General features: G+C 39.4%; 2 protein-coding genes across 3 annotated transcripts in view; both read left to right on the forward strand.

Moving 5' to 3' along the window:
- The window catches only part of LOC128623873 (ankyrin repeat domain-containing protein 12-like), a 28,347-nt gene extending 14,859 nt beyond the window's left edge, over positions 1 to 13,488 (forward strand). The window contains exons 2-12 of one of the 2 annotated variants that reach the window (XM_053651013.1): positions 1,456 to 1,597; positions 2,266 to 2,412; positions 3,892 to 4,095; positions 4,242 to 4,315; positions 4,479 to 4,647; positions 5,293 to 8,618; positions 8,708 to 8,806; positions 9,013 to 9,160; positions 9,559 to 9,650; positions 9,782 to 9,970; positions 11,344 to 13,488. In XM_053651013.1, the coding sequence (XP_053506988.1) occupies positions 1,456 to 1,597; positions 2,266 to 2,412; positions 3,892 to 4,095; positions 4,242 to 4,315; positions 4,479 to 4,647; positions 5,293 to 8,618; positions 8,708 to 8,806; positions 9,013 to 9,160; positions 9,559 to 9,650; positions 9,782 to 9,949 (4,569 nt within the window). In that variant the 3' untranslated portion in view covers positions 9,950 to 9,970; positions 11,344 to 13,488. Of the gene's footprint in view, positions 1 to 1,455; positions 1,598 to 1,734; positions 1,835 to 2,265; positions 2,413 to 3,891; positions 4,096 to 4,241; positions 4,316 to 4,478; positions 4,648 to 5,292; positions 8,619 to 8,707; positions 8,807 to 9,012; positions 9,161 to 9,558; positions 9,651 to 9,781; positions 10,972 to 11,343 lie in introns of those variants that run through there. The other variant, XM_053651015.1, reaches the window with a different exon arrangement.
- Positions 13,489 to 16,992: 3,504 nt separating this feature from the next.
- On the forward strand, positions 16,993 to 22,203 carry LOC128623874 (ankyrin repeat domain-containing protein 12-like). Its single transcript, XM_053651016.1, has 3 exons — positions 16,993 to 17,336; positions 17,979 to 18,125; positions 19,861 to 22,203. The coding sequence occupies exons 1-3, from the start codon at positions 17,252 to 17,254 to the stop codon at positions 21,846 to 21,848; spliced, it is 2,220 nt and encodes a 739-aa protein (XP_053506991.1). The 5' UTR covers positions 16,993 to 17,251; the 3' UTR covers positions 21,849 to 22,203.
- Positions 22,204 to 23,439: the final 1,236 nt, after the last annotated feature.

Raw genomic sequence — 23,439 nt, forward strand, 5'->3', positions numbered from 1 at the left:
TATTTCCTTGCTGAGTGAAATGAAGGCTTTTATGGAAGCAAGAGGGGAGGACACTAACCTGTTGTCTGATGCCGGATGGCTGCTTGAACTTACATTCTTGGCTGATGTGACAGAGAAACTGAATCAGCTCAATCTTCAGTTACAAGGTAAAGACAAAACCATATGTGATATGATCAGTGTTGTGAAGGCAATTAAAGCAAAACTGTCATTTTACCTTCATCAATTGAAAAACAAAAGATTGTAACACTTTCCCTCATTGCTAAAGACGTTAGAAAGCCATGCAAATGCAACCAAAGTTTTGGATGTACTCAAGTATTGTGACCTCCTGTCCAGGCTTGGGCAGGAATTTGAGGAAAGGTTCAGTGATTTTGAAAATCTTGAGCCATGTGTGGCATTTATTGCCAACCATTTCATGGAGATAGACATTGATCACATTTCAAAGCAGATGGCTGAACTGTTCAATGTCAATGCTGTAGAGATGGAGATGGAGGTTATTAATCTCCAAAATCATATCCAGCTGAAATCTCAGCAACATTCACAACATTTCTGGAGTCTGGTAGACCCAGAAAACTACAAGAACATTCACCAAGCTGCCCTCAAAGCATCTGCTTTATTTAGATCTACATACCTTTGTGAAGCAGCATTTTCTGATATGAATGTGTTCAAATCTAAATTCAGAACAAGACTGACAGATGAACATTTAAATGATTGCATAAGAGTGAACCTAAGTGCATAAACACCAGCATATACATCCCTTGTGGAATCAATGCCGTGTCAGTCAGCTCATTAACTGTAAATAAGTGTGAATGCATTTCATGTCAAACTTGTGGCCCATCATGCACTTTTCTTATTTACCATGCACTCTCATTCATGTGGTATACATTTCAGTTCAGAATGCAGGCCAACATTTGAAATGCTACTGCTGTTTATATTCCAGTTAATTTAGTTTGGACTTTCATTAATGTATATATATAAACAACTGTATAGTTGTGTGTAGACAACTATAACAAAGTGTGCTGTTTTCCATAAAGAACTGTATTCTCTGATTCTGTTTTCTTCTCTGACTCCTTCAGGTGTATATCAGTTTGTTAATTTAAGAGTTATGATACATTATGTGAAAGATTTAAAGTATTGTATGACATGAGTAGCTCTCAGACACTTTCTTAAAAAAAAAAAAATAAATAAAAAAAGCTCTCAAATGAAAAAAGGTTGGAGACCCCTGTATTAGAGCCAAAGAGGTGAATGTGAAAACGAAACTTTATCGCAGTAAGACAAGCACTCAGGCTCATTTATGTCATTTTTCTGCAGATCAATGTAAACGTCATTTAACTCGGACTGGGTTTGCTCAAGAATATGTGTGACGTGCTCGAACTTAGATGTATTTGTGGTGTTCCACGTTACTATGTCGAATTCAGAATAGAATCACTGTTGTGTTGTTTTTCTTCTTCTCTGTAGAGTAAAGATAAAATCTCCCCATTTACCAAAAGGCCGAAGCTGGATCGGAGTGAGATTATGGGGAAGCCGAAGTCTTCCATGAAACGCAAGCTCTCCTTCGGTGTCAGTCCGCCCTGTAACGAGGAACGGGACTCAGACACAGGTCAGTTTCGTTCTGGTAGAAAATTCCAGTAGCTTTCATGCGCTTCTACACTGCCTCTTGTGGTTAGTTCTGGAAACGGTTAAACATGCAGACTGTACCGCTGTGCCTTTTCCCCTCTGGAGTTATATAACAGTTGAACCAATGTCTTTGAATGTGGAAGACAAGGAAATGTTATTCATATGTGTTGGCTGGGAGAGCGACTGGAAATAGCTGTTTTGACTGAGAATTGTATTTCCTGTAAGAATATGGGATTTTAGTGTTTCTACTTCTTTGTACCGAAAGGAGAAGCGAAGAAAACAATATTTCTTTCAGCTCATTATGTCGAAATTTGTGGATGTGATTTTAAGCTGTGAGGTTTTACTTTACTCCATCAAGGGAATATGGATATGTACAAGAACTTATGCTTGTTATCCTAATAGGAAGTGAATCTCTTTTGCAATATGTAAGGGGGAAATGAGACAAAATAACCCTTAGAATAGCTAACAACAATATTCTTATCCGATTTGTTTTGCTGTATGCCCTGCTATGTATTAGAAACCTTTTTAAAAAAAAAAAAAAAAAAAAAAACAACAACAAAAAACAAAAACAAAATGAGACTTTTAAGCCATCACATGGAATTCATGATGCCTGGAATTCAAATTGATTTTGGTGATCATCTCTTCATGCAGATAAAGATGGTCCCGATAAGAAGAGGGTAAAAAAGGAGTCTGGGGGTAAGAAGTCCACCCCTGTGAATATTTTGTTCGGTTACCCACTGTCTGAACGCTTGCAGATGGCCCTGGTGATGCAGATGACAGCAAGAGACAACAGTCCAGGTAATTGCAGCTTATAACTGGGGATCTTCCAATCATACAAGATGTGCAAAAGGTCTCCTTACTTAGATTGCCTCTGAATTTTTTTTTTGACATGATGTCTTCATATTCTGCTCTTACTTCCCTTTATTCTAACCAAGACTGATCACTATTGTACTATTTTTTTTAGTATAGTACTATTTTTTCCCCAGAAGATATATGTATATAGATAGATAGATAGATAGATAGATAGATTATATACATACATTACAGGTAAAAAGTTTGACTGAAATGTTTCTCATGATCTTAAAAAAATGTGTATGATTTAATTATTTGAAATTGGTGTTGCAGACAAAAATATAATTGTGCCAACAATTGTGCTAATTTATTTAATTAGAAAACTAACATTTTATTTACCAAAAAAATATTATTTTAAATGGATGACTTGGAGCGAAATATTCAGAAAAGCAGCCAATTAGTGTCCAGCGTAGGTGGGAACTCCTTTAATACTGTTTAAAAAGCATCTCAGGGAGATTCCTTAAGAAATCGGTTGAGAAAATGCCAAGAATACATTTCTGGAAATTCTCGGCAAAAAGGGTGTCTACATTGAAGATGCTAAAATGTGAAATTATTTTGATTTATATTGGATTTTTTTTCATCACAACATAATTCCCATAGTTCCATTTGTGTTACTCCAGAGTTTTGATGACTTTATTATTATTATTCTAAAACGTGGAGAAAAAATAAAGAATGAGTGTTTCTAAACTTTTGACCGGTAGTGTACATATATATATATATATATATATATATATATATATATATATATATATATATATATATATACACACACACACACACACAAACACAGTACTGTACATATACATATACACAGTACTGTACATATATATACACACAGTACTGTACAAAAGTCACATGCAAAGAAATGCTGTAGAGCAAACATGCCTTCAAAAATAATTAAATTAAATGTTTATATATTTTTTAAACATACTATGACAATCAGTAAACAGTAATCAATAAAACAATAAATAGTTGTTGTGATGACCCTTTGCTTAAAAAATAGTAGTCTCCCATACTATTAGTGCAGTTTTATAAGGAAATGAGATGTAGGTTTGATTGAGCATCTTGAAGAACCAGTCACGGTTCTTCTGGAGACTTTGACTGTCGCACTTGTTTCTTATTTTTGCAGCAAAACCCAGCTGCCTTCATTATGTTGTTTTTTTTTTTTTTGTCTGAAAAGTGTCTCTTACATAATATGCTGCTTTCTTTACTGACATACAAAAAATTTTCTGTAACATTTAATTTCATGCTGTAAAACTAATGTTTAGGAATCTAAAATATTTTTTGTACTGACTTGATAATGTAGAAGACATATGAAATAAAAATGTATAACTATAGGTTTGTACTAAAAAACAAGTGTGCCTAAGACTTTTGCACAGTACTTTGTATGTATATGTATATAAAATATTCTTTCCTTCGATGCAGACACAACACCAAGCCAACCCTCCCAAGCTCCAGCAGTGCAGAAAAAGATGCCAAATAACTCCCCTTCGCGTCAGAAAGACAAGGTGAACAAGAGGAATGCACATGGAGAAACACAGCTGCACATGGCTGCCTTCAGAGGGGATGTCAAACAAGTCAAAGAGCTGATTGGACTAGGGGCAGATGTAAATATGAAGGATTTTGCAGGTAATGTTGTCTTTGAACATGGTAATTTTTTATGCATTATTTACTCTTCTAATGAATGGTCGACTCTGTTTTTGTAATTTGAACACCTCTACATGAAGCTTGCAACCATGGTTACTATGATGTAGCAGAGGTTTTTATTGGTACAGGAGCTGTGGTGAACACACAGGGATTGGACGATGATACCCCTCTTCATGATGCCTCCAGCAGTGGACACAAAGATGTACGTTTCTTTGCAGCGCTCTCTAATAATTCCAGTGTATTCTTTGGATACAATGTTTATAAATGACATAACTATTCAAAGAAGCCATACTGACTGTTAGCCAGGTTATTTAATTTTCACCAGTTTTTTTTGCCAGCTGATTTATGTACCTAATCTTTTGCAGATTGTGAAGTTACTCTTGCAGCATGGAGGAAATGCTTTCCAGGCAAACACAAGAGGCGAGCAGCCGGTGGACTTTGATGATTCTCAGGAGATTGTGCAGTTACTGAAGGGGGAGATCCCATTGTCTGACCCAGATGACAGCTCTTCAAATCTACACTACATTGCCAAAGGTTTGACACCTCACCTATATATGGGTTTTCCCCAAACTGTTGCAACAAAGTTGGAAGCACAGAATTGTATAAGATGTCTTTGTATGTTGTACCATTAAGATTTCCCTTCACTGGAACTAGGGGGTCTAAACCTGTTCCAGCAGGATAATGCCCTTGTGCACAAAGGGAGGGTGGTCCATGAAGACATGGTTTACCAAGGTTGGAAGAACTTGAGTGACCTGCACAGAACCCTGACCTCAACCCAGTTGAACAGCTTTGGGATAAACTGGAACGCTGACTGCACCTCAGGCCACCTCCCCACCCAACATCAGTGCCTTACCTCACTAAAGCTCTTGTAGCTGAATGCCACGCTCAAAAAACTAGTGGAAAGCCTTCCCAGAAGAGTGGAGGTTATTATAACAACAACAAAGGGTGTTGGGGCTAAATTCGGAATAGGATGTTCACCAAGCACATACGGATGTGATGGTCAGGTGTCCACAAACTTTTGGCCATATAGCATGTCTTGCTCAGTTTTGGTCGGTTCGTTATCTGTGGGTTTTGCTATTGCATGCTTATGCATAATACTTAATGCAATACATAATGCCACTTTTTTATCTTAGAAGTTGAATATTTGTTTATTGATTATGTTCGTGCTGCATGTTACAGACTCTGAGGACCCTCCGTCAGTCAACCCCTCCAGTGTAGATGAGAATGTAGAGGAGGAAGACCTGAGCAAGGCCCTAAATGACAGATACATCCTGAGACGAGAAGCGCGTCAGAAAGAGAAGGAGGAAAAGAAGCAAAACCATTACACACCCAAACAGTCCAACAAGAGTGATCAGACAACGTCATCCTGCAAATTAAAAAAGCCAAAGTCATCCCTAGTCCTCTACTGCAGTTCAGATAGTTCCAACGGTGAAATGGAGGCTCCATCAGAACGAAAGTGTTCACCGACCAGGTCACTCTGCAACGATACTCACAAAACAGAAAGCAGGACAAAAAGAGAAAGCTTAACCCTAACGGCATCAGAAAAAGTTAAAGCGAACAAGAAGAAGAACAAGAGCCAAAGCAAAAACAAGGAAAATCAAGAGGTTCAAGAGGACGGAAAAGAAAACAGCAAGTCTCTTCTTTTTTCTACAGCGACAGTATCTGATAACTCTGATAAAAGTGTTCGAGAGGAATACTCTTTCAAAATGTCCTTCAGCCCAGAGGACGATTCGTCAGTGCACCTCTTTCACTTGTCGGCTGTGAAATCCCCAAAGCTCAATTACAGCCAAACTGACAAGCAGATGACTCCATTAAAACAGGAAAATGCTAAGACTTTTGTCTCCATTGGAGATGGATCCTGCCCTATGGATAGTGTCAAGTATAACCACTACACAGATTCAGACTACACAGAAGGTTCCAGCAGTAAGAGCTGTATGCACAAGGACAAAAGCAAACATCACTATAAGGAACACAGCTTGGAAGGAGATGACCGAAGCTCCAGCCCTTTTAAAGATGCCAGTTTAAGCAACAGTATGGATAGCTCTGAGAGGAATTGGCATCGCCAGAAAGAACTACGGAAAGATGGACATAGGAACATGCAGTTTGACCAAGAATTTTGGAAGGAGAATTTCTTCAAAAGTGATGAGAATGAAGAACTTAAAGGGAAATGTGAGATACCAGGCAGTTGCTCTCCTCAGAAGTCCCTTGACTCATCACCAATTAAAGAAGAAAAGGCCACTTTAAAAGACAAACACTCGATCTGCAACAGCATTAAGGAGAGAAAACAAAAAGACGAGCGAGAGAAACACAAACTCATAAAAAAAGAGAAGAAAGAGGTGGCATATAAAGATGCTCAAGGAGGAAAGGACGGGAAAGGGGCTGAAAATGATGACTGGACAGCAAGTCTTAACTTGTTACGGAAGCCTGAAGACTCTCTTCCAAGTCCTTGTGTTAAAGAGGAGGTAGAAGACAGGCCTCTAACTGGAAACTTGGTTGATCACAATCAGCTAGAGACCACAGAGAAGAGCTCTAGAGAAAGAAATGATAAACGGCTACCCACGAAGGACCGAGAATCTGAAAGAGAGCGGCACAAGGAAAAGGACAAGGATAAAGAGAGGTCACAGCAAAGTAGGGACAGCAAACTCAGTAAAGCAAGGCCTGTTGAGTCAGAGTCGGACAGATCCAAATCCAAAGCCTCCCCTGCACAAAAGGAAACCCGTCCCAAAGAGAAAAGACTGGGTAATGATGACCTCATGCAGAACAGCTTTGAACGAATGCTTAGCCTGAAGGATCAGGAGATTGAGCAGTGGCGTAAGGAACACTTGGAAAAGATCAAGCAAAAAGCGAGGGAAAGGCTGAAACAACAACCAGGAGCCGACTCTGGGAAGCAGAAGAACAAAGATAAAGCAAAAATTTCCACTTCTAGTGAACCAAACAAAGAACTCTTGCACTCCAAGGGCTCAGAAACTCCAGAAGTTTCCAGTCGTGAGAAAATCTTAAAGGATGCAACCAGTGGAAGGACGCTTTCACTAGATGCGAAGAGTCTCTCGTGTTTTGGAAAGACTGGGCCTATACCTGAAGCGGAACATTCTGTCGGTGTTGAGGATGCAAGTGGTGGTTCAAGCAGTCAGTTTGCATGTGTATCTAACTCTCGAGATACTTCAGTGAAAGATTTTGCAGATCAAAAAACTAGCCTTTCACAAGCCAGCAGTTTGTTGCCAACTACAGTAGAGGTCAGCAATCTAAACACGGATACTTCACCAGAGCAACTTGACAGCTCTGACACAGAAATGACAGACAGCTCAAACAAAAATTCCTCGTTAGCACCTGTGTCCCAGGTTGCATCAGCTGCATCCTCACAGCCAGATCAAAGCTTCTCCACCAAAACACCTACACGTTCAATTAGCCTGAAGTGGGATTCTGTTGCAGAACCCAATAATAACCACCCAGCAAGGACAGCTGTTGATTTGGGACTAGAGCAAAGAGCGAGAAGTCTATCAGTGGGTCCTGAAAGTATAATGGAGGTCAGATGCATGGAGAACATTTCTGGTGGGAGCAGAATGGATTGGACATCTAGCCAAGCTCCATCCATAAGCTCTTGTAGGATCAGTTCTGAGGAGTCTACTAAAACAATTCCATGTATAGCCAGTGTGGTCAGAGATATTCAGCCGGTTACAGAAAAGATTTCGCAAGATGACTGCAAGTCAGGTCTCTTCAATGAGAACGCAGGTGCAGCTGATGGACAGCTGGTGACAAACGAGCATAGTTTGCCTGTCCCTTCAATTTCAAATGTCCCTCATTGTGCTAGTCCTGAACAGACAGCTGAAGAGCCAATGGAAGTATCCAGGGAAGAGCCAGACAATAGCCAGGCCGTTTCCGAGACACAAGTAGAGAAAGCGGTGACAACAGAGGATGCTGCTCAAACCCAACTTCCCTCGGATGGTACAGCAGATGTCGATGTGGAGATGCCAGACCCGCATGCTGTTGAAGAGAAACCAGCAAAAACAGGTACTCCATCAGATGGCGATCACAGTCTGGGCTGCACTAGGATTCAACTCGATTGTCATTCAGAAATAACCAGTGGAGCAACATCTGGAAGCTCTTCTCCATTGTCAGTGGCAGACAGTGATTCGACTGGAACCAGGACAAAAGGGAAACCTCTAGATGACGAGGTTGACCTCCGGGTCGCTCATCCAAGGAAACGAAAAATGCCCAGAGTTTCTCCGTCAACCCAAGCCAGCCTTTCAGCCCAGCAGATCAAGGAAAAGACCCAGCAGTCTTTGGCAGCAATCGTGGACTCGCTAAAGCTTGAGGAAATTCAGCCCTACCAGACAGAAAGAGCTAATCCTTATTATGAGTTCCTGCACATACGCAGAAAGCTCGAGGAGAAGAGGAAAGTGCTATGTAGCATCATTCCTCAAGCACCACAATACTATGATGATGTTACATTCAATGGGTCCTACTTGCTTGATGGGAATCCGCTGAGCAAGCTCTGTATTCCAACGGTGAGCCACTTACGATTGTATTTTTGTACTGTATTTACAATATTTGTTACATGACTGTATGAATTCATGCATTTATTTATTTTTATTAGATAACACCACCACCCTCACTACCTGACCCACTAAAAGAGATGTTCAAACAGCAGGAGGTTGTGCGCATGAAGCTCCGCTTGCAGCACAGCATTGAAAGGGTAAGTGGCTATTTCTAAATACATTTCCTTCTCAGTGCAGTAGATAAAGCTAACCTGGTTAAGTTCCAGGGTTCCAGTACTTCACAGTTTACTGTAGTCCTAATCTGTGAGAACTAATTAGTAAATAAGTTGAATAATGTTGGAGGAGGTTGTATCCTGCTGTTTTATATTACATACTCCAATGTTTTTTCTTTTCCTCCTCACAGGAAAAGTTGATTGTCTCCAAAGAGCAACAAGTCCTGCATGTCCATTATTGTGCTGCAAGAATGTTAGCCAATCAGACACTACCCTTCAGTGCTTGCACGGTCTTGTTGGACACAGAAGTATACAACATGCCCCAGGATGTACAGGCACGTAACTGCCAGTCTGGCCTGTATCAGACTATCATGTTATTGGTTGTGCTGCAATATTTATTTTCCTGTTGTCCTTATGGTGACTCTGTTGATGATACATGGCCTAGTCTGGAAGCATATATTTAACTCCAGTATACTGACCAGAAAAATGCTTCCACCTTTAGTGGCTGAAATGCCTCATAGTGCTACTTCAGACTTTCATACTGTGTTGAAAATGCAGTCGAGCCATTTACTTTAGCCAGTGTCGTACAATCTCGGGAATTGTATTTTGGCTCGGGTTTCTGAATAAAAAGATTCCTAGAAAACTTCTGTATTGGCAACTAGTCAAAAAGAAAATAATGAAGTGACCATTTTTTTTGTTTTATACTCATGTGTATTGTTTGCTTGCATGGCAGGGAGATGATGGGAAATCCTCAGTGAGAGATCGGTTTAACGGGAGACAGTTCATGTCTTGGCTTCAGGATGTGGATGACAAATTTGAGAAGTTAAAGGTAAGCTATATTATTGAATATTCAATGAAATTACATATCAAAGTTCACAGAGCAGTGTATAATGTTGAATTTGGTTTGTAAGGCATTTATGTCATAACGGTTTGTGTTACTCTGGCTTTTGTCTCTCCCAGACATGTCTCTTGATGAGGCAGCAGCATGAGGCCGCAGCTATTAATGTCCTTCAGCGATTAAAGTGGCAGCTGAAGCTACAGGAGCTGGACCCTGCCACTTACAAATCAACCAGCATCTTCGAAATCCCAGAGTTTCACATCCCACTTGTCGAGGTCAACGATGTTTGACCTCACTCCGACATAACAGCAGTGAGTCGGTGCTCGGATAGTAAAGAACTGACGAGGCTCGTCTCTCCAGGACTTGAGAGGAGTAGAGAAACACAAAGCACATGTTTTGGGCGAGCTGCAGTGTGCACCTGTGTGTCGTGCAGTCTTGCACTATATGATCAGACACTCCAGAGAAATAATAATAATAATAATAATAATAAAAACAGTCCTCCATCTCTCGCAGTATTTGTGTTGTAAAGTCATTTTGATAAGAGTGTCTGCCAAAAGACTAAACGCATTGCGTCCCTGAAGGTCCAATTACTTTTCTCTGTATCAGCGCTTGTTTGAAGACACTTACCTACTCCAGATGCACTTTTGTCACAAGAATCCAGTGCAAAACATATGTAGTGAGGTGGGCCGTGACTAAAACGTCATCCTTATTAACTATGTGGCCAATGAGCTCTCTTCCTACCATAATATATAAGCTGTTGTTTAGGCCTCACGGAATGCGTCATGGTTGAAAACTCGCCCCTTCCTTTCATTGCTACAGACTGCAGAGGTATGTGCTGTTAGCTTTGTCGCTTAGCTGTGTGATGCTAGCGTTGTCCACTTATCATGCGATTTATTTGTTTAGTGTGACGTTGGGCTACCGAGACTGTGCATGTGTGGTGTGCTGCTTGCTCTCAGTGTAGTGTGCCATCAGGGCTCTCATCTGTGTAGCATGGCAGTTTAACATAGCCCTGGTCGGAGCGCCAGTTGCTGCTGTCACAACTATTAAACAAGCTATCATATGGTTTTCGGTTTCCAGATCACGGTAGGTAAATCGCTTAGTTCAATTATTTGAGCTAAATGATTTTGTATGCTTTCCAAATTGAGGTTGTAACACCTGTTTGTTGTTCTTAGGGTCCTTGATCTTGCATGCATTAAGGCAGGCTGAGTGAGTGCGGTCGTTTTGGTATAGCTCCTCCCCCTTACTCGCGGAGCCACCTTGCTGCTTTGGGGCTGCTTTGGGGCTGCTTTGGGGCTGCTTTGGGGCTGCTTTGGGGCTGCTTTGGGGCTGCTTTGGGGCTGCTTGGGGGCTGCTTGGGGGCTGCTTGATTTTGTTGCTTCAGTTTGTTTTGCCTTTTACTTTGTGCTTTGATTTGTTTTGTTATTTTGTGTTGGTTACTGTCACTAACATCAGTTTTCTTTAATTCAACTGTGTTGTAACAGTCTGTATCAATTATGCTGATACTGCTATGCGGTAGTAGTAGTTTTGGTCAGCTTTGGTAAACTTGCTACCTGCAGTCAGTTTGAGTGTGGGGTTATCTGTGTTTTTGTGATAGTAAGTTTGTCTTTGTTTTGTTTTATTCTTTTGTTTGTCTGCTTTGAGCGTATTGTAATTGATTTTGTGTGTTTTTGTTTTCTCCTTGTAGGAGCTGAGTGCTTCCTGAGGCTGTGGGGGAGTTCTTTGCTGCACCTTTGGCTTTACTTAATTAAGGGTTGTCATTATTGCTGTGTTTATTTGCAGTGAATTTTGTGGGTATGATTCTGATTAGTGGGGTGCTTTTCTCTTTTGTATAGCTGGTGCTGTCGTACTAGCCTGCCCTTCATACAGGAAGCCTCAGTCCTCCTATGATTATTGTTAACTTGTGACTGTTTTATTTGACCAATGCCTGACTGCGTTGGATGTTTCTTTTAAAATAATTCTTGGCCAGTCTTTTTAACTTCAAAATAAAATGTATTTTTTATATGGAAACCCATGCCTCTAGCCTGTTCTAAGTGGAACGTACTTGCGTGTCTTTATTTGGGTTATTTCCCCGTTTTCTCGAGGTGGCGTAGTTGGTACAAAACGAAACGAACGGGCCACAGTGCTACACATAAATTCTTACAGCTGCTGGCTTTAGGTCCAAACTGAAATGCACTTAAACTTCCCTGTTGCAGAAAAGTAGAACCGCAGGCAGAGCTGCATGTAGGAGATCCAACCAGCAGACGGCGATGCCTACCCTCAATGATCAGAGGAAGAACACGAGAGAGGGGAAAAGTTAGAAGTTAAATACTTTACCTCCTGTGATAGGACAGAGGTCTCGTTCCAGCTCGTTTCAAAAAGTGCGTTCATGATGTATAGAATGTGCTCTTCATTCTTTTTTTTCTTTCTTTTTTTTAAACTTACTTTATACATACTGATTGTGCATTTGTAAATAGCCATGTAATAATTATTTTTAACTTGTAAAAAGAAGAAAATAACAGAAAGGAAGTTAATAGATATTTTGATTGTAAACTTTTCATCAAATGTTTAATGGACCAAAGTTGGTTTTATATTGAGTGTCCTCTCTGTTGTTGATGTTGGCTTAACTCTTTAAGCATGTGTTTTTGAATTGTTACGTTTCTTCTGCTACACGTTTCCTCCTAGATTCATCACAGCAGGTGTTTTTTGACATGTGATTCTATGCTGTGCAGGTGTTGCAGGTTTGTAATTTTTTGTCTTTTTTTTTCCCCCGAAAAGATGTGCTGTGATGTTTATGTAAGTGGTCCTGCTTTTTCCTGCCTTTTTGTCATCTTCTTGGTAACACTTGTCACAATTCCCCCTTGAAGCAGCGTGCTCTAAGCGCGAATGCGCGAGCACCTGCTTTTCCGTTGTTGACCATAATGACATCTGGACCACGTGTGTTTTGTTTATGTTTCTGTCATGTCTCCTCCCTGTTCTGTCATTGGCTGGGATTTCACGTGGGTCTGTATTGCTCTCAGCTGCTAGCAGTTTAGACGCTGATTATGTCCGCATATATACCGCACGCCTCCCAGCACACAAGGCGGAAGATTAATATCATATAGTTAGTTTAGTTCGTATCGTAGTCATAGTCACGGTCCATGTTTAGAGTTAGTTCGCGCTGGATTATCCGCTTCCAGTTCCTCGTCATAGTTCGTTTCTCATTTTGTTTATCGACCCTGTTTTCCGTGACCACGACCTAGATTCCACCCTTGCCCCGTGTATGCCTGTTTGCCAATCGCCTGACCTCTTGCATGTTTGCGGATTACGTTTTGGATCACGTTTTGGATTTGTCTGCCTGTCTCTCTTTCAAATAAACAACTGTTCATCCAGCACTTGCATCCGTCCCATCTCTGCTCCGTCACGATTCGTGACAACACTCACTTCCTCCCCGTTGTGTCTCACGCACATTGAGAGAAAACAGCATTGATGTGTCTTCTCGTTAGAAAAAGGAAACATACTTTTTACAGTTTTAATGTGAGATCACAACAAAACCTTTTTTTTTTTTTTTTTACAACACGCCTTTTGAACAATGGTTCTTAAAATATGTCTATTTTAATATTTACTTGTTACAGGATAATGTACATAATTGTTATATACCTGAATAAGTTTTATTGGTTATGAACTTTCTTTTTAACGTCGTGTCCGTCTTCTTATAAACACTCCATACCATAGAGCATCACTATCAGCTGTTACATACTATCACACTTGAGTTGCATCCACGGCCATATTTCTTCAATCCTAGTGGTTTTGTCTTCGCAAATTTTTTAATCTATGAACGGATACTTGGAAAACATGTTTTTATTAAGGTTATTATTTATTATATTTTAAAAAGTATAAGGTTTTTTTTTTACTCTTGGCTGAGGAGGAGAAAATTGTCATAATTAAAGTATAAAACATTCTGGTGTGCTCTTAATTTCATTGTACATGTTTATAGTGACAATAAAAGGCATTCATTCATAGGAAAATGATCTACGATGGGGTGTTGTGATACAGCTGAGGCGAATCAAGCATTAAAAGGCACATTTCCTGGGTGTACCCTGCCTTGTGCCTGATGCTCCCTGGGACAGGGTCCAGGTTCCCCATGACCCTGTAGGATGGGTTGTATAGCATACCTCCTCACCTCTCCAGGGCCCTGAGTTCAATCCTGAGCTTGGGTTGTGCCACCTTTAGCAACAATAACTGCAACCAAACACTTCTGATTAATGGAGATCAGTCTTTCACTTACTTCTAGGACTTGGACTTATTCCTATGCTTTGGATCATTGTCTTGCTGTGCTTGAGCTTCATCTTACGGACTGAAGACTGAGAATCCTAATTCTCTTTTAGGATTTTCTGGTAGAGAGCAGAATTCATGTTTCCTTCAATTATTGCAAGTTGCCCAGACCCTGAAGCAGCAAAACATCCCCACACCATCACACTGCCACCAACATGCTTGACCGTAGGTATGATGTTCTTGTATGATGTTTTGGCAAAATATGGAGATAATGGTTCTCACTGTGGTTCTTTGGAGTCCCTGAGCCTTTGAAATAGCTTTGTAACCCTTCCCAGACTGATGTATTTCAATCACCTTCTTCCTCATCATTTCTGGAATTTCTTTCAGCTTTGTCATAGTGTGTTACTGGGTAAAATCTTTTAACCAACTACATGCTGTTGAAAAAGTTATATTTAAGTGTTGATTTGATTGAACAGGGTTTGCAGTAATCAGGCCTGGTTGTGTCTAGTTCAGCTGAACCCCGTTATGAATGCCGCTTCATAGCCTTGGGGAATTAGTAACTGCGCGGGCACATACATTTTCACACAGGCATAACTTTTTTGCTTCGATAAATAATATCATTATTTAAAAACTGTATTTTGTGTTTACTCAGGTTGGCTTTGTTTTATATTAAATTTTGTTTTCATGTTTGAAACTATTTAGTATGAAATATACACAAAAACATTTTCACAGCACCCATAAATACATTCTTAAACTCAGTGATCTGTAAAGCTCAGTGTGCATATTTTGTGCATGGTGAGATGCTTTTCTGTTCACCACAGTTGTAAAGAGTGATGATTTGAGTTACTATATCCTTCCTGGCAGCTCAAAGCAATCTGGCCATTTTCCTCTGACCTCTCTTATTAGCAAGTTGTTTCCACCCACAAAACCGTCGATCACTCAGTGTATTTTTTTTTTTTTTTTTTTTTTTTTCTTTTCCAGCACCATTCTATGTAAAGAGACTGCAGTGTGTAGAAAATCCCAGCACATCAGCCGTTTCTGAAATCCTCAAACCAGCCCATCTGGTACCAACAACCATGCCACAATCACAGTCAAAGATCATAATTTTTCCTCATTCTGATGTTTGATGTGAACATTAACCGACGCTCTTGACCTGCATCTGCATGACTGTATGCATTTTGCAGCTGCCACATGATTGAATGCTTTCATAACTGCATTAGTGAGCAGGCGTATAGGTGTTCCTATTAAAGTGGACACAACATCATCGACTGGGACCTACGTGAACCAACTGGAGCATAATGCATCTGACCAAGCATCAACTGAAAAGTTTTGTTTCTGCAAGTCAGTAGGAAGTAGATTTATTTCTTTCCCTGGTTATTGGACGAGTTAAGTGAAGTGAAGTGAGCAAAATAAAAAAAATTGCTGGGGACGGTTACATCATTCTGATCGGATGCCATACGACTGCAAATATCTGTGGTGGATCTGTGAAGCACCACTTATAAGATCTTATATTTACACAAGATGTCTAGAACATTCAGCCGTGACCCTGATTTTCATAGTATCAGAATAGCAGCGTTGGTGTAAGATAAGATTCCTTACTTCATAGTATTACTCATTACAGCTTGTACTGGCTTATTCAGTTCTTCCTTTTTCATGCTTCATTTGAAGTACTACAAACGCATAATCCAAGGTCAGTGCATTACATTACATATGCCGTTATTAAAGTGTGTCTGAACAGAAAGCATGTCAGATACTGGTTCTGACACCGATCAAACATGTGCCGAGTCTGATCTGAGGTTATAAATTTCACTGCAGGCTCATAATGGCCCCTGTGAGCCATAGCTGCCACAGCTAGTCAGAAGCTGCACCATGGCCAAGCCGGGGACCGACAGAGATGGAGCCATGGTGGAAAAGACGAATGGGAAGAAGGTGACACAACCACTAATGATACTTTAATTGTTATTACACCTGGTTTGTTTTTTTGTTTTTTTTTTTGCTAAAGTTAGTTTCACACAACAATATACAGGTGCACCTCAAAACATTAGAATATTGTGGAAAAGTTATTTTTTTCATAATTTAGTTCAAAAAGTGGAGCTTTCATGTATTCTAGATTCATTACACATAAAGTGAAATATTTCAAGCCTTTTATTTTGTTTTAAATCTTCATGATTACGGCTTACAGCTCATGGAAATCCTGTCCAGGCTTGGGCAGCAATTTGAGGAAAGGTTCAGTGATTTTGAAAATCTTGAGCCATGTGTGGCATTTATTGCCAACCGTTTCATGGAGATAGATATTGATCACATTTCAAAGCAGATGGCTGAACTGTTCAATGTCAATGCTGTAGAGATGGAGATGGAGGTTATTAATCTCCAAAATCATATCCAGCTGAAATCTCAGCAACATTCACAACATTTCTGGAGTCTGGTAGACCCAGAAAACTACAAGAACATTCACCAAGCTGCCCTCAAAGCATCTGCTTTATTTGGATCTACATACCTTTGTGAAGCAGCATTTTCTGATATGAATGTGATCAAATCTAAATTCAGAACAAGACTGACAGATGAACATTTAAATGATTGCATAAGAGTGAACCTAAGTGCATACACACCAGCATATACCTCCCTTGTGGAATCAATGCAGTGTCCGTCAGCTCATTCACTGTAAATAAGTGTGAATGCATTTCATGTCAAACTTGTGACCCATCATGCACTTTTCTTATTTACCATGAACTCTCATTCACGTGGTATACATTTCAGTTCAGAATGCAGGCCAACATTTGAAATGCTACTGCTGTTTATATTCCAGTTAATTTAGTTTGGACTTTCATTAATGTATATATGTAAACAACCGTATAGTTGTGTGTAGACAACTATAACAAAGTGTGCTGTTTTCCATAAAGAACTGTATTCTCTGATTCTGTTTTCTTCTCTGACTCCTTCAGGTGTATATCAGTTTGTTAATTTGAGAGTTATGATACATTACGTGAAAGATTGTAAGTATTGTATGACATGAGTAGTTCTCAGACACTTTCTTTAAAAAATAATAATAATAAAAAATAGCTCTTAAAAAAAGGTTGGAGACCCCTGTATTAGAGACAAAGAGGTGAATGTGAAAATGAAACTTTATCGCAGTAAGACAAGCACTCAGGCTCATTTATGTCATTTTTCTGCAGATCAATGTAAACGTCATTTAACTCGGACTGGGTTTGCTCAAGAATATGTGTGACGTGCTCGAACTTAGATGTATTTGTGGTGTCGAATTCAGAATAGAATCACTGTTGTGTTGTTTTTCTTCTTCTCTGTAGAGTAAAGATAAAATCTCCCCATTTACCAAAACGCCGAAGCTGGATCGGAGTGAGATTATGGGGAAGCCGAAGTCTTCCATGAAACGCAAGCTCTCCTTCAGTGTCAGTCCGCCCTGTAACGAGGAACGGGACTCAGACACAGGTCAGTTTCATTCTGGTAGAAAATTCCAGTAGCTTTCATGCGCTTCTACACTGCCTCTTGTGGTTAGTTCTGGAAACGGTTAAACATGCAGACTGTACCGCTGTGCCTTTTCCCCTCTGGAGTTATATAACAGTTGAGCCAATGTCTTTGAATGTGGAAGACAAGGAAATGTTATTCATATGTGTTGGCTGGGAGAGCGACTGGAAATAGCTGTTTTGACTGAGAATTGTATTTCCTGTAAGAATATGGGATTTTAGTGTTTCTACTTCTTTGTACTGAAAGGGGAGCGAAGAAAACAATATTTCTTTCAGCTCATTATGTCGAAGGTTGTGGATGTGGTTGTTAAGCTGTGGGGTTTTACTTTATTCCATCAAGGGAATATGTATATGTACAAGGACATATGCTTATTATCCTAATAGGAAGTGAATGCCTTTTGCAATATGTAAGGGGGAAATGAGACAAAATAACCCTTAGACTAGCTAACAACAATATTCTTATGCGATTTTTGTTTTGCTGTATGCCCTGCTACGTATTAGAAAACTTTTTTTTTTAAAATTTACAAAATGAGGCTTTTAAGCCATCACATGGAATTCATGATGCCTGGAATTCAAACTGATTTTTGGTGATCATCTCTTCATGCAGATAAAGATGGTCCTGATAAGAAGAGGGTAAAAAAGGAGTCTGGGGGTAAGAAGTCCACCCCTGTGAATATTTTGTTCGGTTACCCACTGTCTGAACGCTTGCAAATGGCCCTGGTGATGCAGATGACAGCAAGAGACAACAGTCCAGGTAATTGCAGATAGAGGGAGAGAGAGAGCGAGAGATAGATATATATAGAGATTGATAGATAGATGGATGGATGGAGATATATATATATATATATATATATATATATATATATATATATATATATATATATATATATATAGAGAGAGAGAGAGAGAGAGAGAGAGAGAGAGAATATATATAGAGAGAGAGAGAATATATATAGAGAGAGAGAGAATATATACATACATTACGGGTAAAAAATTTGGAGACACTTGACTGCAATGTTTCTCATGATCTTATAAAAAATGTGTATGATTTAATTGTTTGAAATCGGTGTTGTAGACAAAAATATACGTTGTGCTAACGTATTATTTTCTTCAAATATAAAACTAACATTTTATTTACAAAGAAATATTTTTTAAAATGTATCACTTGGAGCGTAATATTCAGAAAAGCAGCCAATAAGTGTCAAGCGTAGGTGCGAACTCCTTTAATACTGTTTTAAAAAGCATCTCAGGGAGATTCCTCAAGAAATCGGTTGAGAAAATGCCAAGAATACATTTCTGGAAATTCTCTGCAAAAAGGGTGTCTACACTGACGATGCTAAAATGTGAAATTATTTTGATTTATATTGGATTTTTTATCACAACATAATTCCCATAGTTCCATTTGTGTTACTCTAGAGTTTTTATGACTTTATTATTATTATTATTATTATTCTAAAACGTTGAGAAAAAATAAAGAATGAGTGTTTCTAAACTTTTGACCGGTAGTGTACATATATACACGCACAGTAGTGTACATACATACACACAGTAGTGTACATATATATACACACAGTGCTGTACATATAAACACACAGTACTGTACATATATATATATATATATATATATATATACACACACACACAGTAGTGTGCAAAAGTCACATGCAAAGAAATGCTGTAGAGCAAACATGCCTTCAAAAATAATTAAATGAAATGTTTCTATGTTTTTTAAACATACTATAAAAATCAGTAAACAGTAATCAATAAAACAGTAAATATTTGTTGTGATGACCCTTTGCTTAAAAAATAGTAGTCTCCCATACTATTAGTGCAGTTTTATAAGGAAATGAGATTTATATAGGTTTTATTGAGCATCTTGAAGAACCAGTCACGGTTCATCTGGAGACTTTGACTGTCGCACTTGTTTCTTATTTTTGCAGCAAAACCCAGCAGCCTTCATTATGTTTTTTTGTCTGAAAAGTGTCCCTTACATAATATGCTGCTTTCTTTACTGACAAACAAACATTTTTCTGTAACATTTAATTTTGGGCTGGAAAACTAATGTTTAGGAATCTGAAATGTTTTTTGTACTGACTTGATAATGTAGAAGACATATGAAATAAAAATGTATAACTATAGGTTTGTACTAAAAAACAAGTGTGCCTAAGACTTTTGCACAGTACTGCGTATACTGTGTAAAATCTAGTGGAAAGCCTTTCCAGAAGAGTGGAGGTTATTATTACAACAACAAAGGGTGTTGGGGCTAAATCTGGAATGGGATGTTCACAAAGCACATACGGATGTGTTGGTCAGGTGTCCATAAATTTTTGGCCATATAGCATGTCTTGCTCAGTTTTGGTCGGTTTGTTATCTGTGGGTTTTGCTATTGCATACTTATACATGATACTTAATGCAATACATAATGCCACTTTTTTCAATTTAGAAGTTGAATATTTGTTTATTGAGTATGTTTGTACTGCATGTTACAGACTCTGAGGACCCTCCGTCAGTCAATCCCTCCAGTGTAGATGAGAATATGGAGTACTCAGACACCGAGAAGGACTCTGATGGCAAATCGACCACAACAAAGGCCACATCTTCAGTGTCTGGTGTGGATGAGTATGAGTTCAAGGACAAGGAAGAGGAGCAAGACCTGAGCAAGGCCCTAAATGACAGACACATCCTGAGACGAGAAGCGCGTCAGAAAGAGAAGGAGGAAAATGAACAAAACCATTACACACCCAAACAGTCCAACAAGAGTGATCAGTCGACGTCATCCTGCAAATTAAAAAAGCCAAAGTCATCCCGAGTCCTCTACTGCAGTTCAGATAGCTCCCACGATGAAATGGAGGCTCCATCAGAACGAAAGTGTTCACCGACCAGGTCACTCTGCAACGATACTCACAAAACAGAACACAGGACAAAAAGAGAAAGCTTAACCCTAACGGCATCCGAAAAAGGTAAAGCGAACAAGAAGAAGAAAAAGAACCAAAGCAAAAACAAGGAAAATCAAGAGGTTCAAGAGGACGGAAAAGAAAACAGCAAGTCTCTTCTTTTTTCTACAGCGACAATGTCTGACAACTCTGATAAAAGTGTTCAAGAGGAAAACTCTTTCAAAATGTCCTTCAACCCAAAGGACGATTCGTCAGTGCACCTCTTTCACTTGTCGGCTATGAAATCCCCAAAGCTCAATTACAGCCAAACTGACAAGCAGGTGACTCCATTAAAACAGGAAAATGCTAAGACTTTTGTCTCCATTGGAGATGAATCCTGCCCTATGGATAGTGTCAAGTATAACCACTACACAGATTCAGACTACACAGAAGGTTCCAGCAGTAAGAGCTGTATGCACAAGGACAAAAGCAAACATCACTATAAGGAACACGGCTTGGAAGGAGATGACCGAAGCTCCAGCCCTTTTAAAGATGCCAGTTTAAGTAACAGTATGGATGGCTCTGAAGGAGCCTTCAGGAATGCTGACAAAGATGGTAAGGTTGTCAAGCAGCATAAGCTAAAACACAAGGAGAAGGACAAGTGTGGGAAAGACTACGAGTCTGAGAGGAATTGGCATCGTCAGAAAGAACTACGGAAAGATGGACATAGGAACGTGAAGTTTGACCGAGAATTTTGGAAGGAGAATTTCTTCAAAAGTGATGAGAATGAAGAACTTAAAGGGAAATGTGAGACACCAGGCAGTTGCTCTCCTCAGAAGTCCCTTGACTCATCACCAGTTAAAGAAGAAAAGGCAACTTTAAAAGACAAAGACTCGGTCTGCAACAGCACTAAGGAGAGAAAACAAAAAGACGAGCGAGAGAAAGACAAACTCATAAAAAAAGAGAAGAAAAAGGTGTCATATAAAGATGCTCAAGGAGGAAAGGACGGGAAAGGGGCTGAAAATGATGACCGGTCAGAAAGTCTTAACTTGTTATGGAAGCCTGAAGACTCTCTTCCAAGTCCTTGTGTAAAAGAGGAGGTAGAAGACAGGCCTCTCACTGGAAACTTGGTAGATCAAATTCAGCTAGAGACCACAGAGAAGAGCTCTAGAGAGAGAAATGATAAACGGCTACCCACAAAGGACCGAGAATCTGAAAAAGAGCGGCACAAGGAAAAGGACAAGGATAAAGAGAGGTCACAGCAGAGTACGGACAGCAAACTCAGTAAAGCAAGGCCTGTTGAGTCAGAGTCGGACAGGTCCAAATCCAAAGCCTCCCCTGCACAAAAGGAAACCCGTCCCAATGTGAAAAGACTTGGTAATGATGACCTCATGCAGACCAGCTTTGAACAAATGCTTAGCCTCATGGATCAGGAGATTGAGCAGTGGCGCAAGAAACACTTGGAAAAGATCAAGCAAAAAGCGAGGGAAAGGCTGAAACAACGACCAGGAGCCGACTCTGGGAAGCAGAAGAACAAAGATAAAGCAAGAATTTCCACTTCCAGTGAACCAAACAAAGAACTCTTGTGCTCCAAGTGCTCATAAACCCCAGAGGTTTTCAGTCATGAGAATTTTATACATAAAATTTTAAAATTTTATACATACTGATTGTGCATTTGTAAATAGCCATGTAATTATTATTTTTAACTTGTGTAAAAAAAAAAAAAAAAAAAAGAAGAAAATACCAGAAAGGAAGTTAACAGCATTGATGTGTCTTCTCGTTAGAAAAAGGAAACATACTTTTACACTTTTAATGTGAGAACACAACAAAACATATTTTTTACAACACGCCTTTTGAACGATGGTTCTTAAAATATGTCTGTTTTAATATTTACTTGTTACAGGATAATGTACATAATTGTAATATATACCTGAATAAATTTTATTGGTTGTGAACTTTTTTAATGTCGTGTCCGTCTTCTTATAAACACTCCATACCATAGAGCATCACTATCAGCTGTTACATACTATCACACTTGAGTTGCATCCACGGCCATATTTCTTCAATCCTAGTGGTTTTATCTTCGCAAATGTTTTAATCTATGAACGGATACTTGGAAACCACGTTAATGTTAAGGTTATTTATTATATTTTAAAAAAGTATGTAATTTTTTTTTTTTTTACTCTTGGCTGAGGAGGATAAAATTGTCATGGGGTGGTGTGATACAGCTGAGGCGAATCAAACATTAAAAAGCACATTTCTGAGTAAATAGTGCCAGCAAGTGTGTGTACTCCTGTGTCTCTATGACCAGCTGCCTTGTACTGCTCACATTATTGTGTCACTTTCTTTTCAGGATATTCTACAAAACCATTAGTTGATGGTAATGCATGTTCTCTTGCCATTTCTGAAAACCAGTACATGGAAACATATGTAGTAATTAAGTGTGTGGTATGTGGGTTTGGCTAGAGCTAAAAGGCATGTTTCTATCCATGTTCCACACCTTTCTCAAAAGTTACTTCATTGCCTTTCATTGTGTTTATATAAAATGGCTCTGCTTGTTGAAGTTATAATCAGTCATTTTGGCAGAAGTTACCTCAAGTATGTGCTCCATTCCATCCAAAACCTATTACTAATGCTGTGTCACTTTGGATACTTTTAGTGCGAATGGTGTGCTCACACTAGGAAGTTTAGTGAGATGCGTTGTACTTCCGAAACTTGGATGATGTATTAAATTTACCAAAAAAAATGAAGGGTGGGCTACTGGACACTTGTTTTTCCTTTCAGTTGTGGTTTTCCGTGTATGGTGGTTCCTGTGGGTGCTGTTTGGGTGCAGTTCAATGACATGAAATATTGTGGTACTTATTTGTCATTTCTGTTTAACACAAAAAGATTCAATTGAACACTAAGGTACTACATACTCAAGTACACACTGTATACTATCTAGGGTCGGGCTGATTTCGTGATTGTGGTGCATTTAACCCTTGTAACTCTAGGCCGAGGGTTCGCCTCACACCTCCAGGGTTGGGGATTCGTTTCCTGCCGCTGCCCTGTGTGTGCACAGCTTGCCTGTTCTCCCTGTGCTGCGGAGGTTTCCTCCAGGTACTCCAGTTTCCTCCCCCAGTCCAAAGTCATGCATGGTAGGCTGATTGGCATGTCCAAAGTGTCCATAGTGTATGAATGGGTGTGTGTGTGTGA

The sequence above is a fragment of the Ictalurus furcatus genome, chromosome 20 (genome assembly GCF_023375685.1).
Source record: "Ictalurus furcatus strain D&B chromosome 20, Billie_1.0, whole genome shotgun sequence".
Taxonomy (NCBI): domain Eukaryota; kingdom Metazoa; phylum Chordata; class Actinopteri; order Siluriformes; family Ictaluridae; genus Ictalurus; species Ictalurus furcatus.

Bases quoted from the DNA above. Each gene is read 5' to 3' on its own strand.
- LOC128623874 (XM_053651016.1), top strand. From the start codon at position 17,252: ATGGGGAAGCCGAAGTCTTCCATGAAACGCAAGCTCTCCTTCAGTGTC. The intron at 17,337-17,978 runs GTCAGTTTCATT...CTCTTCATGCAG, and splicing joins GGAACGGGACTCAGACACAG to ATAAAGATGGTCCTGATAAG. The intron at 18,126-19,860 runs GTAATTGCAGAT...TGCATGTTACAG, and splicing joins AGCAAGAGACAACAGTCCAG to ACTCTGAGGACCCTCCGTCA.